Source organism: Colobus angolensis, unplaced genomic scaffold (assembly GCF_000951035.1).
Source record: "Colobus angolensis palliatus isolate OR3802 unplaced genomic scaffold, Cang.pa_1.0 Scaffold336, whole genome shotgun sequence".
NCBI classification, from domain to species: Eukaryota; Metazoa; Chordata; class Mammalia; order Primates; family Cercopithecidae; genus Colobus; species Colobus angolensis.
The window spans coordinates 1257942-1273420 of record NW_012116666.1 but is presented as its reverse complement, the minus strand read 5'-3'; the positions used below and the strand labels follow the sequence as shown (position 1 = coordinate 1273420).

At 44.2% G+C, this 15479-nt stretch overlaps 1 protein-coding gene across 1 annotated transcript in view; it reads left to right on the top strand.

Annotated features, from left to right (window-relative positions):
* The first annotated feature begins 827 nt into the window (after positions 1-827).
* SYNDIG1 (synapse differentiation inducing 1) overlaps positions 828-15479 on the top strand; it is a 127123-nt gene continuing 112471 nt past the window's right edge. Inside the window, exons 1-2 of the mRNA XM_011952186.1 lie at positions 828-1147; positions 1355-1912. Coding sequence (XP_011807576.1) covers positions 1433-1912 — 480 coding nt within the window. The 5' untranslated portion in view covers positions 828-1147; positions 1355-1432. The remainder of the gene's footprint in view (positions 1148-1354; positions 1913-15479) is intronic.

Sequence of the window (15479 nt, the reverse complement as noted above, 5' to 3'; positions counted from 1 at the left end):
GAAGGGAGCATCTTAGACATAGTAGAGACTGCTTATGCAGAAATAAAGGGTCAGGCAGGAGGCTTTCATCTCTGTAGGTACTGGTTCTGAATATCATCAACTGAGAAAAAATTTTTTAAAAATCCCACAAAAGTTATAAAGGGAATTGGAAGAATAGTAGCACCGTTCTGGGGCAAGACTCCAGAGTGCATTGGTGCAGAGCCATGTGGATAACCCCAGATGGCAGCCTTATCAGAGGCATTCTGTCTCCTCCCATCAACCCAGTTTCATCTCTGAGTGGATGAACTGAGGCCCAGGGAAACGTTCTAAGCAGGTGGGAGTGGGTACCAGCAAACATGGAAGGAAATGAGTTAATGGGAATTATGAAGCAAAGACAATATGTATGACAAACCAGCCTGTGTTGAAAGAGATACCGAAGGATGTGGCAATGACAGAAATAAAATTTCACTAATTTTGATACCTTTCATTTATACGTATCATAATTTATGGTACTCAAAGTTGAAAAAAATTCACTCCAATATGAAAAAAGTTGTTCTGTAAAAAACAGTTTGATACAATTTGAGTACATTTTAAAATTTAGTAAATAATCGGTTGTAAAATCAAGCCAACTTGTTCAGCAGGCCAAAACTTGTGCTATACACTGTAGCCCAGCACCTCCTCAGCTTTAATGTGCAGACTCATCAGCTGGGATCATGTTAAAATGCAGATTCTGATTTAGTAGATGCAGGTGCTACTCAAGATTCTGCATTTCCAACAAGCTCCCAGCTGGTGCTGATGCTGCCAGTTCTCAGCAAATTCTGAGTGGCAAACTGTAGAGAGCACCCTAAGAGACCAAGCTGTGCCTATCTCAAGATGCCTCAGTAGCGGATTCGTGTTTGGGACTTGACGCCTCAAGATCATCACTAAGTAGGGATTATTGCAATCACATAATTTCCTGCTTGAATGAATAGCCATGTACCTGGGAAGAGCGAATCCCCATTATAGATTTGCAGTTCTGTTTTCCTATGGACTTGTCGGATGCTAATGTGATTGCGTTTACCCGTGGGTTTCAGGATGTCTGCTAGCAATCAAAGGTTCCTCTAGGCTGCAAGGGAGCCAGCTCCTGCAGTCTCCTTCATTTGGAAGCAGATACTTTGTAGAGATTCAGGTAATCAATTTCTGCTACCTCTGGCTAGCTACCCCAACAGATCCTTTTTAACATTCACTGAATAGGTAGGACTGCATTTTGTCTATCTCTCACAGTTACTATGTGTTTATCAGCTGATTGGTACAGTCTGAAATGATGTGGGTCTGGGTGATTAGCTTGTTTTTAAGTGTGATTCTCTTGTCTCATCTCTGTTTTCTCCTCCTCCAGGAGAAATGGGTTCCCTGAGGCAAGTGTGACCTACGTGCCCAGCCCACCAGCCTGACACCTAGCCAGAGAGAGAGGACCATGGATGGCATCATTGAACAGAAGAGCATGCTGGTGCACAGTAAAATCAGTGATGCTGGCAAGAGGAATGGCTTAATTAACACCAGAAACTTGATGGCCGAGAGCAGAGATGGTCTGGTATCTGTTTACCCAGCGCCCCAGTACCAGAGCCACCGGGTGGGGGCCAGCCCAGTGCCGGCCAGCCTGGACAGCAGCAGGAGTGAGCCGGTGCAGCAGCTGCTGGACCCCAACACCCTGCAGCAGTCGGTGGAGTCCCGCTACAGGCCCAACATCATCCTCTATTCAGAGGGCATGCTGCGTTCCTGGGGGGACGGTGTGGCCACTGACTGCTGCGAGACCACCTTCATCGAGGACCGGTCGCCCACCAAAGACAGCCTCGAGTACCCCGATGGGAAGTTCATCGACCTGTCAGCTGATGACATAAAAATCCATACCCTGTCCTACGATGTGGAGGAGGAGGAGGAGTTCCAGGAGCTGGAGGTTAGAGGATGTGTTTGTCAGAGGCGCTCTAGGAATGCGTGATGGGGATTCTAGGGTGGGCAGGAGCCATGAATGCCTATACACTGTAGCCCGGAAATTAGGGAATGAAGCTAGTGTGCAAAAATGCAGAAACCAAAGGCAGTCTTAGTGCCCTTCGCTCTTGAATGCTTGTGGAAGATAGAAGGAGAGGAAAGGCTTAGATTAACAGAAAGCCAGGGACACTTCAGCAGTGATTCTGGTATGAGATGACCCCAGGTAATGGCTATCAGATGGGGCTGCAGAAGGCAGTGGTGGTGGGTACATCAGTTTTCCCTGCTGTCCCTCATCCCATGAGACAGAGAGGTCATTGACAAGAGGAGGGAAGAATGCTTGATCCCAGAGCCACATGAGGCTGGAAATGTACTGGATGGAAGACACTTTGGGAGGTGTTTCTGCTGTCACTTGTGGTTCCTTGACTTTGCATTCCACGGTTACTATTGAGAGATTGTTGATAGAGCTGAACCATGCTGGAAGAAAGTGTAGGTACTGATAGCCTAAAGGGAAGATAAGCTGACTTTTTTAGAGGACTGGAGGGCAGGTGACAGCATTTGAATTACATGCACAGAGATGTGCACATTGCACATTGCACATTGGATATAGCATGGTAGGCACAGTGGTTGCTGAGTATGTGGCACACTGGTCCCCCAGGGCAGCACTGGGTGCCAGGGTAAGAGCAGCTGCTGCAGGCCATGGACTAGCGGTTTGCTGCCCATGCGCTCCAAGACTTCCTGCTGCAGTGAGGCCAGGGATGTTTTCCCAGGACACGATGTCAGGGAGACTTGGGCCAGGCTTTCCATCAGTTTGGTGGGGGAGGAAACCGCCGAACAGGTCTGACCTTCAGATGCAGTGTGTGGCCAAAGTGGGAGGGGATGTCTGTTTTTCACTAAGGTAGGTGAGAACGTTTTTGTAAGTAGAGAGGAAATGTTCAGAGTGGAAAATTCAGGATCGCGGCCGGCGGCTGGGGAGTGGTCTTGGGGAGGCAGGAGCTGTACTCCAAGCACATATGTGTGAGCTGGCCTCTCAGAAGAAGTCCGCATGCTGGCCTGGGAGAGAAGAGAAGGGTGGGGTAAGGGAAACTTTCAAGCACTCCGGGTTGAAGAGGAAGGAAAGGAGGGGTTCGTGTTGGCTGAGTATCAGCACAGCCAGAGAAGCTCTTGGGGTGTGAGGAGATTGCAGACAGTCTAGAGCAGTGAACTGGGGGAAGTGCCCATTCTAGAAAAGGCTCCTGGAGAAACTGCCCAGCTGCAGTATGAGTTCGTGTGAAGATCTGGTCAGACCCAGGGCTCTGTGACTTTCTCCAGCCATGTGGGACCATCTTTAGCAGGTGAGGCTCTCTTGGCAAGGTGTACTCTGCCTGGAAGGTGGAGGAGGCAGGAGAAAGCAAGAGAGAGGAAGTTTGGAGCCGAATCAGACCCACAACCATGGGACCCGTGCTTGATAGAAAGGCCGGAGAAATTGCAAGGGAGTGACAGGCCAAGGAGACCAGAGGATCAGGATTGGAGACCTCAGTGAGAACCAGGAACCAAGAGATCTGGCTTTAGTCAGGAAGGAGGATCGAAATGGAGAGGGAAACTTCAGTGCAGCCCCAGCCAGTGGAGCCTGGGAAGCCCACTGGCAGGGAGTGGAGAGTCGCAGCATGGAAGAGGACCAAGACGTGATGCCTGGGCATCTGCGGAGGTCCTAATGCCCTCTGGTGACACCTGGGAAGGGAGGGTGCTCATGATGCAGCTGTGGAAAGTTGGGAGCATGCTTGGCTTCTGTTCAGAAACCTCTGCCCCTGTCTACTGTTTTCCAAGATCTGAGGGCTTTGCTGACAGCAAAGTATAAATAAATACTGCCCGACCCGCATGGAGTGGAATTGGGGAAGTGAATGCACAAAAACGCAGCCCCAGGGGTTACGGGGACGGAATACCCCATCAGCTCTGAAGAGGGGCTAGGGCCCTGAGCTCAATGCAGGGTTCAGAAGTCATCACACAGGCACGAGCCCTCCCCTAGCTATATCTTGAGGATGAGGAAGAGGAGGCTTGAGGGGAGCTGGCAGAGAAATTCCAGTCCAAGAGGACCTGGGGAGCACAGAGGCAGCAGTTCCAGAGATCTGCAGGGAAGAGGAACTGGTCAGAAATGTGGAGGCCTATGGGGAGGACGGGGAGGAGACAGGCTGGAGAGGGAGGGGGGTCCCATCAGCAAGGACCTTATCAGCAACCTAAGGGAGACTGGATTTATGCAGTCACAAACTCAGATACGTGTGAGACAGAAGGGACCCACCAAAGAGTCAAGAAGGAGCCCTCGGAGAGTTGGGCCTGGAGCCTGGAGAGCCAGGCCCCACCCAGAGCATCTGTCCCCTCTGCTTCAGGGTCACTGCTGTGCCCCACCACACAGGCCATGTTGCTGGGGAGCCTGAATAGATTTGTTAGAGTAACCAAGAGCCAGAATGCGCCAACATTTAATCCACAAGATAACACAAAGTGAGCAGGATGTCATGTGGAGCACCTGGGAATTGCAGGAGGAGGCCTTGGCACCTGCACGTGACCATGCAGGCCCATGGAAGGGTCTCATGTAGAAGGGCTGTGGTCAGATCTTGATCTGTGTTTTCAGGAGCTGCTCTGGCCAAGAGTGGGACAAGGATCTAGAGGAGATGGAGGCAAGAGGGGAGGCAGCCTGGGGCTAGGACTAAACCGGATGTGCCACCTGCCTCTTTTGGGGGACTTGTCATAAGGGCAGGTGAGAGAGAATAAGGACAGCATTAGAAATGGTGAAGAAATATCTAAAAGGTGAAATTTGTCATTAATGGAGATGAGAGGGTAGAAAGGAAGGGATCAGAGATGTTCCCAAGCCCCCAGGGGGCCAAACTGGCTGGCAGAGGATTTTCAGCTTTCTTAAGGGTTTTTGGAAAATCCTCTCCAGGACACAATATGCCCCAGTGATAGAAGGCTTGGGATGGTTGATTGAAACCAACTAGATTGAAAAGGACATTTGGATGTCTCCATCATTTCTTTCTCACCCCTGTGGGTTCTGCCCCACCCCGACTGCATTCATGCAGGTGGGAGGAGAGCAGGTGGGAGGGGAACAGGTGGGAGGGTAGCAGGTGGGAGGGGAGCAGATGAGAGAGGAGCAGGTGGGAGGTGAGCAGGTGAGAGGGGAACAGGTGGGAGGAGAGCAGGTGGGAGGGGAGCAGGTGGGAGGGGAGCAGGTAGGAGGGGAGCAGGTGGGAGGGGAGCAGGTGAGCAGCAAATCTTCTTAGTCCTCAGTTAGCCTCCCTCCTGGTACTTCACAATGGACTACATTCAAAAGAATTGTTTATCCTTCTTGAAAACTCACGTGGGCTTCTGATGGAGCTTGCACATAAACACAACCAATATTTTCATGCAATTTTTAAAAAATGTATAGTATATCTGAATCCACATTTTTGTCGATCAATTACTGAATCCATTTTATTGCAATGATTTTTCACACAGTGGCTTCAGCAGGTAATAGATGTGGTTTTGGAACCCTATAACGGTCTGAAATCTACTCAGAGACAATGTCTTAAATAAAAGCTAGGAAGTGGGTGGAGGCAGACACAGACTTGTCTGTCTTAGTAGGTCCAAGGCTCTGACAAGTAGTATATAGTATACTTCTTGGGAGGTAACTTTCCCACCCAGTCCTGCTCCTCTGATCTAGCAGCAAAAGTGGAAGCCCACCAAAAAGAATTCTTTTAATAATACAGTAATAAGAATCTTTAGTCATAATAACGGTGCCTACTCTGTATTAATATTTCTAGTGACTTTTGACTATAACGTAAGATGGAGCATGTTGGCATTTATACCTTGGCCACAAAAGGCACTCCTAAAGTAACATCGATGGAACAGCCAGTTGTTTACAAATCGAGCTGCTTCTTAGGCACTTTAGTGAGACTTTCCGGTCGACATCCAAGGAGCTCACCTGGACCAAGAAATGGCCCTCCCACAGGCTCTGAGCGGAAGGGATGGAGACACATTACAGCTGCTGTTGCTTCTATACGTGGCTCAGGATGCCGAGGAGGATTTCAGAGCCTCACCACAGTGGTTAACTTGGTCCCTTTTCTCTGAAAACAAAGATATTTTCTTAGAAACATTCTTACAGTATAGCTATGGTGCTTTTTATTCCATTCTTCTGTAAATAACAAAATACTAATGACTGGTTGGAAGTGTCATTGAACATGAAGTAGCTGTTCTTTGGTTTACTCTTTTCTCCATTCCACTAAATAATAAAGGGTCATGTATTGGTAAGCATTTGCTGCATAACAAATCGCCCCCACAACACAGTGCCTTAACAACTCTTTCTTTAGCTTATGATTTCTGAGGGTAGACAATTGAGCTGGGCTCAGCTGGGTGATTGTTCTGCTGGTCTCACCTGGGCTCACTCACTTTTCCATAGCTAGCTGTGATGGGCTGGGTAGCCAGAGGCTGCTGGCTGCAGTAACAGAGGTGACTGCATCACCCAGCAGTCACCCATCCTGTCCCAGGCTTCATCGTGTGGCAGCCAGAGAGGTGGAGCCCACTGTGCAAGGGCTTGTCAAGTATGTGCCTGTGTCCTGCATGTTACTATCTCATTGACCAGAGCAAGTCACACAGCCAAGCTCAGTCAGTGTGGGAAGGACTGCTTAAGGTCACGATATAGGGAAGTGATAACAAATTGGGTGCCAGTACTACAACCACAGAGCCAAAAACCATAGACTTTTGGCATCATTTTTTTTTTCAGATCATCCAATTGAACAGAATGACAACTACTGAAACAAAAGAACAGTGAATATTGATCTGAGCTCTTTCTAGAAGGCAGTTCTACTCAGAAAAAAAAGAAAAAAATGTGATTTTTAACTTATTTGAGTATTACATAGCTTCACTTCGTTTATAGTGAATGGATGCTGTTTCCCAGAGAGGGCCGTTTTCAGAAAGCCACTGCCCTGGTTCGGAGTGGGGCCTTCTCATTGTCCTGGGTCGGAGCAGGGCCCCCTCGTTGCCCTGGTTCTGAGCAGGGCTTCCCTTGCTGGAGCTCCTGGGCACTGGGTGGCTGGCTGTGTTTTCCCCAATCACTTTCCTAAGACAGGTGCATCCCTGGCATTTATGAAGGAGACTCCCTAGGTCCAAAGAGGTCGGCCTGTCTGACACATGGTTTGCAAGGGCATGGGGAGCCTTCAGTTTACCTTCAAGGTTGTGATAGTACAAGGAACAGGTTCTATGACTAACTTTGAGAATATTTATGGGAGGTTCTCAACCATTCAGCAAGTGTTTATGATCTGTCCTGCTCCACTTTAAGTCACAAAGTAGAGCATGGCTTGACATTAGACAGGGAGATGTAGGGGCACCTCTGGGGCTTTGCGGGAGTGCAGAGGTGCCGCTCATTATCGAGTGCCACTGCGCTCAGGGTGACAAGACAGGCATCCTGTGGGGGTGCCCTCAGGACACTCTGGGTAGTGATAATTGGGCCTGAGGTCCCACAGCCCAGGCCTCTTCCCAGGTATGTGAACACTGCTTCATCCACTTCCCAGCCAGTAGCTAAAAACTGCTGTCTCAGGGAATATCGGCAGTGGGAAACGACTTCTCCTTTCACACAGATAAACTCAGAGAGATTTCAGAGATAAGTAATGAAGCAGGGCTACAAAATACACAGTTTGAGTTTACGGCCATGAAATGAAGTGACTGGAGTCCGGGTGCAGAGGCCTGACCACCCTCCTTCCCTTAGAGATGGTGACCAGATGTTGAATGGGACTTACCTGTGGCAATGCGAAACCTTAAACCTTTCAGACCCGGAGTATGTGGCAGTCACCCCCTAGAAGCAGTGCCCACAGGGGCTGTGCCTTTTCTTCACTGAAGGAAGGAGGGAGAAGGGAACGCTCATCAGTGGAGCAACTTTTCTGCCAGGCCCTGCGAGTGCACTCGGCCATCGAGTCCTCAAAGCACTTGGGGACGGGTCATAGTGCTGTCCTCGTCCTACCTGTGGGGAGACAGAAACTTGGGGTGTTTCCAAGATCACACACATGGCTCTGTTGTCAGCTCTTGGATCTGAGACAGATCTGCTCACTTTAGACTCTGTCTCCTCATGACGCTGTTCTTTCTACATTAGGGGGAAAAAACTGTGTTCCAGTAAACTTCTGTTTCAGCATTGTGCCAGAGTCCACGGACAAAGCTGGAAGAGACGGCACCAGGACCTCACGTCTGGGAACTCGCCATCAAGCTTTCCAAGGCCTTCCTGTCTGTCTTCTCATGTAAAAACTTGAAAGTGTTGGAGGACACAGAATTCTGTAACTGCAATAGAGCATTTACATATACCTCATTCATAAGCATGGAAAGAGGGGCGAGGATTCAGCACTCATTTGAAGAAAACCCAAAAGCATGAATGAGACAGAACAACAACAAATAGAACAATTGACCCAGAGGAAACAGAAAGAATTCAGAAAATAATAGACAACGTTTTGAAAATTATTTTTAGTATCTCCAGAGAGATTTGAGATGCTGATTTGGGTAGAGGAAAATTTGGTGGTTTTGTTTTGCTCATTTGTTTGTTTACCTCATAGCACTGGCCAGAACCTCAAACACGTTGTTGAGTGTAAGTGAACGAACATTCTTGCCTTGCTCCTGATCTTAGGGGGAAGCTGTTAGCTTTCATGATGAAAGATGGTGTTTGTTGTAGTTCTTTATCGACACTGTTAATCAGGTATAGGAAGTTCCCTTTGTCACTTCTTTGTTGAAGAAGATTTTTTATTTTATTTTTATTTGACAATAAATGGGATATTCATATTTGTGGGATATATAGTGATGTTTTGGTACATATAACTTGGTGATCAGATCGAGGTAATTAGCATATTCATTAACTCAAACATTGATCATTGCTTTCTGTTGAGAACATTCAATAACCTCCTTTGCAATAACTATTTGCAACTGTATAATATATTTTTAACTGTTTTCATGCTACAGTGCTGTAGAACACAGGAACTTACTCATATCTAGCAGTAATTTTGTATGTTTTAATACATCTCTTCTTACCTCTCCCTTCCTCCTACTCTGCCCACCCTCTACTATTCTTCCTTCTACTTTTACTTCTTTGAAATCAACTCCTTTTAGTTTCCACAGGTGGAACATGCAGTGCTAAACTTTCCCTCCTGACTTACTTCATTTAACATAATGTCCTCCAGTTTCATCCATGTTTGCTGCAAATGACATAATTTCATTATTTTTTATGGCTGAATATTATCCTGTGGTGCTGAAATGGGAGAGTTCCCTGATTCCCCTTGCAGGATGTTTGATGAGTGTGGCTCGCCTGTTCTGTTGCTGCTCAAACCCATTGTGGGACTGGAGCATGCAGAAAGGCAGGTGCAGAGGCTGGGGTGAGTGCTTTGTGCTCCGAACCAGCAGTAGTGTCTAGGGGTGGGTGTCTGCAACCCTAGTGTTACAAAGCTCTTTCAGCTTTGCTGTCCACAGATGACTTGAATGCTAACAGGCTCAATGAACCCTCTGCCTTTTCGCAAGGACAGAGGGCTAGATCCAGAGCTGTTGCCCAGCATCCTGGAAAAATCAGGTCACACATGGGCTTGAAGGATGAATGCGAGGTTTTATTGAGTGGTATAGGTGGTTTTCAGTGGGATGGATGTGGAGCTGGGATGGAGACTGGAGTGGGAAGGTGATCCTCCCCTGGACTTGGGCTGTCCAGTGGCTGGACTCCTCTCTGACCACCCCCCGCCGAACTCCTCTCAGCGTTCAGATGTTCCTCCTCTTCTCCCTTTCTCTGCCATGTTGTTCTGCCATTTGTCTGTTTGCTGGTCTGCTGGCTTGCTGGTCTGCTTCTGGGTCCTGGGGTCCGGGATTTATATGGATGCAGGCATGTGGGCTAAAAGACAACTTTTTGGGCACAAAACCAGGAATGCCCTTTCTCACTTAGGGCCACAGGTATCCCAGCTTGAGGGTGGGGCTTTGCCAGGAAACTGCCGTCTTCTACCCAGTATTTCCGTTTCCTGTCCTATCAGTGTACAACTACCCCATTTTCTTTATCCATTTATCTGTTTGTTGTTGAACACCTAGGTTAATTCCCTATCTTGGATATTGTGAATAGCACTTCAACAAACAAGTGACGTGTAGGTGTCTCTCTAATGTACTGATATCCTTTCCTTTGGATAAATGCCAAGTAGTGGGGTTGCTGGATGGTATGGTAGTTCTATTTGTAGTTTTTTGAGGAACCTGCATATGGACATTCAATTCGTCAGGTACTACTGAGGTAATCATATATGGTGTTTCTTTATTGTCCTTTATTTTTTCATCCTTTAATTATGTGGTATATTGCATTAACTGCTTTGCAGATAATAGACCATCCTTGCATTGGGAGGTAAATCCCACTTTGTCTTGGTTTATAAGCCTCTTTAAGTGTCACTGGATCTTATTTTCTAATCCTTGGATAAGGATTTCTTTGCCTATATTCACAAGGGATGTTGGCCCACAGTTTTCTCTTCTTGTGCCATCTTTCCCGGACTCTGGTATGAGGGTAATATTGACTGCACAGAATCAGTTGGGAATTATTCCTTTCTTTATTTTCTGAAAGATTCTGTTTAGTACTGGTATGATTCCTTTTCAAGTGTTTGTTAGAAGTCACCAGTGAAGCCATTTGGGCCTGGCCTTTTCTTTGTGGGAACAGTTTCAATTACTGAACTGATTCTATTACCTTACCGGTTTAAGTCTCTTGTTTTTGTTTTTTGGTTTTTTTGAGACGGAGTCTTGCTCTGTCACTCAGACTGGAGTGCGGTGGCGCAATCTCAGCTCACTGCAAGCTCTGCCTCCTGGGTTCATGCCATTCTCCTGCCTCAGCCTCTGGAGTAGCTGGGACTACAGGCGCCCGCCACCACACCCAGGTAGTTTTTTTGTATTTTTAGTAGAGACGGGGTTTCACCGTGTTAGCCAGGATGGGCTCGATTTCCTGACCTCTTGATTCGCCTGCCTCGGCCTCCCAAAGTGCTGGGATTACAAGCGTGAGCCTCCGCACCCGGCCAATCTCTTGTTTTAAAGAAAATCTGAAGGTTGTCCTTTATTCTTGTCTCAGTTTTAGTATTGTGATGTCTAATCTGTTGGCATGAAGTTGTTCATCATATTCCATTTAAATCCTTTTAGTTTCTGTATGGCTGGTAATAATATTTACTCTTTCATGCCTCATTTTAGTAATTTAAGTTTCTCTTTCTTTCTTGGTCAGTCTAGATAGAAATTGATCGTTTTTTGGATCTTTTCAAATAGCTGACTTCTGGTTCCATTGATTTTTCTGTCTTTATTTAGTCTTCCATTTTATTAATTTTTACTCAGATATTTATGACATTCTGCCCTCTGTTTCCTTTGGCTTAAATTTGCTCTTTTTTACCTATTTTGTTTAGGCATGAGCTGGGGTTAATTATTTGACATTTTTTTCTTCTTATAATGTATGTATTCTAGGCTATAACGTTCTTTCAAACACTGTTTTAACTGTGTCCTAAAAATTTTGATTTGTTGTGTTTTAATTTTTATTTACTTGAAAATATTTCTATAGCCATTGTGATTTTACATTTTTCTAATGAGTTATTTATTAATGTGTTGTTTAATTTCCAAATATTCAAGGACTTTGTTCTTTCCTATTATTTATTCTTAAGTAAATCTCGTTAAGGTTGAAGGACATAGTTTGTATAATTTCTTTTAAATTGATTGATACTTGATGGATGGCTTAGTGTCTGATGTGTTCTGTGGAATATGCCATGTGAATAAGGAAAGAATGAGTGTTCTGTTGTGCAAAGTGTTTTATACAGGTTTGCAAGGTCAGGTGGGTTAATTGTGCTGTTTGTGTCTCCTGTTCTTGGTGTTTGTCTGCCTAGTTGTCACAATTAGGAGTGGAGAATCAGAACTTTTAAAATACTTTTTAAATTACTTTTAAAAAGTAATTTTAAAATACCTTAAAATTACTTTTAGGGAATTGCCTATTTCTTTATTTTGTCAGTGTTTACTTCATGTGTTTTGGGGGCTTCGTTGTTAAGTGTGCGTACCTTTATAATTGTTACATCTTGCTGAACTGTTGGCCATTTTATTATAAAGCTTCTGTCACTGAAACACCAGGGATTCCATCTAGAACCTGCTGCTCCCGTCACAGAAAGCCAATCACTGACATGATTATTGCCAAGGAAGAGGGCTTTAATCAGGTGCTGCAGCCGAGGATATGGGAGCTCAGTCTCAAATCCATCTCCCTGCTGACTGAAGTTAGGGGTTTATGTAGCAGGGAAGAAGTGTAACAATGTATAGGAAAACAGGAACTCTGGAGGAACAAGGAAGCAATCATGATGAATGAGGGCCTTGGTGTCTCCTTGTCTGGATGCAGTGATTTGGTCAGTTTCAGTTCTTTGATACTTTTTGAGAGGCCTGGGGACACTTTTCTGAGGAAGGAACTCAGATAAAACAATTTTAAGTTTCAATCTTTAAGACCAGAAGTGTCAGTTTCTATGTTTATCCAAAAAAATTATCTACTGGACTATTGAGTTGGTTTCATGTCCCTCTTTGTGTCTAATAATATTTTTTGTCTTAAACTGTCTTGTCTGATATTAACATAGTCACTCTATCTTAACTATTATTGTTTTTGTGATATATCTTCTCCTATCCTTTTGCTTACAATTGATTTTTGTTTCTGAATTTAAAGTTTGTCTCAAATAGAAGGGACATACCTGAATCACGTTTTTGAAATAAACCTTACAATCTCTGTCTTTTGATTGGTGTGTTTAGCCCATTGGCATTAACCGTAATTTTGGTATGATTGGAATAATGTCTGCCATTTTGATTCTTGTTTTCTGCATGTATCCTGGTTTAGTAATTGTTATTGTTTCTCTATTTCTTCTTACTTCTGTTTTTATGTGTTAAGTAAATATGTTTAGAATACCATCTTAGTTTCTCTGTTGCTTTTTAACTGTATTGTTATTTCCTTAGTATTGTCTCTGCAAATTACAATAAGCATCTAAATTTATCCAGGTTACTTCAAGGTAGTGCTAACTTCATTCTGGTAAAATATAGAAACCACACTCCAGTACAGCCCGATTGTCCCCATTTTTTGCTCATACTGTCGTGTATATATTTCATAGGCATGTTATAAATCCAACAGTAGTGTTAAACAACTGTTAACTTATACAATTATGTCTTTTAAAAATTATAACAGGGAAAAACAGTTTAGAGATGTCTCAAAGAACTAAAGATAGAACTACCATTTGATCCAGCAATATCAGAAATCAATATATCAAAAAGATACCTGCACTCATATGTTTATTGCAGCACTATTCACAATAGCACTGTTGTGAATAGTGACACTTCACAATCAACGTGTCTATTAATGGATAATTGGATTTAAAAACGTGGTATATACATATAGTGTAATACTCTTCATCCTTAAAAAAGAATGAAATTACGTCAGTTGCAGCAACATGGATTCAACTTGAGGCCATTATCTTGAATGAAACAAGCCAGGCACAGGAAGACAAACATCACATGTTCACCTCATAAGTGAGTGCTAAAAAATGTGTTCATATGGATGTAGAGAATGAAATGATAGATAAGGAAACTCAGAAGGGTGAGAGAGTGGGAGTGGGGAGGATGATGATAAATTGGTTAATGGGTACAAGGTATGTAATTTGGGTGATGAATATTCTAAAAAGCCCTGACCTGACCACTATGCAATTTATACATGTCATAAAATTGCACATGTACTCCATAAATGTTTACAAATAAAAAGGAAGAAAGATCTATAATCCTTAAACAAGCAATGAACCACTCAGGATCACAGGAGAATAAAAATGTATTTATACAGTATTACATAGTTACCCTCACTCATATTTACTGTTCCCAGGGCTCTCCGTCTCTTCCTGTGAATTCAAATTGCCATCTACGTCATCTACTTCCAGCCTGAAGACTTCTTTCACTGTTTCTTGAAAGACAGGTCTGATAGGAACAAATTCATTCAGCCTTTATTTACCTGGGAATGTCTTTCTTTTGCTCTCATTTTTGGAGAGGTAGTTTTGTTGGATATCGAATTCTTGTTTGGAAGTTTTTTTCACTTGTAACATGTCACTCTGTTGTCTTCTAGCCTCCATTGTTTCATATAAATCAGACATCAGTTGTCCTGATTTCCTGTTCAGGACGAGTCTTCTGTGTTTTTTTTCTATTGCTTTCAAGATTTTCCCTGTTTTTCAATCATGTAATTGCCGTGTCTTGGTGTTGGTCTTTTCCTATTTGAAGTTCACTAAGCTTGAATCTACAACTTTTTTCTTTGTATTTGGGAAGTTTTCGGCCATTATTTCTTCAACTTTTTTAAAAAAACATTTGTCTCCTCTCCTCCTTTGGTTTTTTTTTTTTTTTTTTTTTGAGGCGGAGTCTCGCTCTGTCGCCCGGACTGGAGTGCAGTGGCCGGATCTCAGCTCACTGCAAGCTCCGCCTCCCGGGTTTAGGCCATTCTCCTGCCTCAGCCTCCGGAGTAGCTGGGACTACAGACGCCGCCACCTCGCCCGGCTAGTTTTTTTTGTATTTTTAGTAGAGACGGGGTTTCACCGTGTTAGCCAGGATGGTCTCGATCTCCTGACCTCGTGATCCGCCCGTCTCGGCCTCCCAAAGTGGTGGGATTACAGGCTTGAGCCACCGCGCCCGGCCTTTTTTTTTTTCTTAATGCAGTCTCGCTCTGTCACCCAGGCTAGAGTGCATTTGTGTGATCTCAGCTCACTGCATCCTCTGCCTCCTACAGTCAAGTAATTCTGCCTCAGCCTCCCGAGTAGCTGGGATTACAGACACATGCCACCATGCTCAGCTAATTTTTGTACTTTTTTAGTAGAGACAGGCTTTCACTATGTTGGCCAGGTTGGACTCTCCTCTCCTTTTCAAACTCCCATTGCAAATACATTGTTATGCTTGATATTTTCCCACAGATATTTGAGATTTTGTTCCTTTTCCCTTAACGTTTTTCTTTCTGTTCTTCAGCTTGGATAATTGATCTTTCAAATGTGTAGTTCCCTCGGTCATAACAAATCTGCTGTTGAGCCCTTCTTGTGAATTTTCATTTCATATTGTGTGTTCATTTCCATCCAGTTACTTCTTATGGGTTCTATGCCTTTTCTTACATTGAGTCATTGTCATCACCTTTTCCTTTTATTATTAAATATGGATTTCTTTAGTCTGTGAACATATTTGTCACTGTTGCATTGAAGTCTTTTTTTTTTTTTACTAAATCCAACAACTAACTGTGCCCCCTACTCCGAGATAGTTTCTATTGACTGCTTTTCAACTGTGCCCCCTACTCTGAGATAGTTTCTATTGGCTGCTTTTTTAAAAAAATAAAAAATAAAAAAATTTTAAAAACTAAAAAACTGGGTATGGGTCATGCTTTCCCGTTTCTATACCTGGCTAGTAATTTTTGTTGTGAATGAAAACTAAACTAGACGACTTGAATGATACAGGAAAGCAACACAGGATTCTGATTTTTACCCCTAAGGTTATGATTGTTACTTGGTGTTTCCTAAAAAAAAAAAACAACAACAACAACAAAA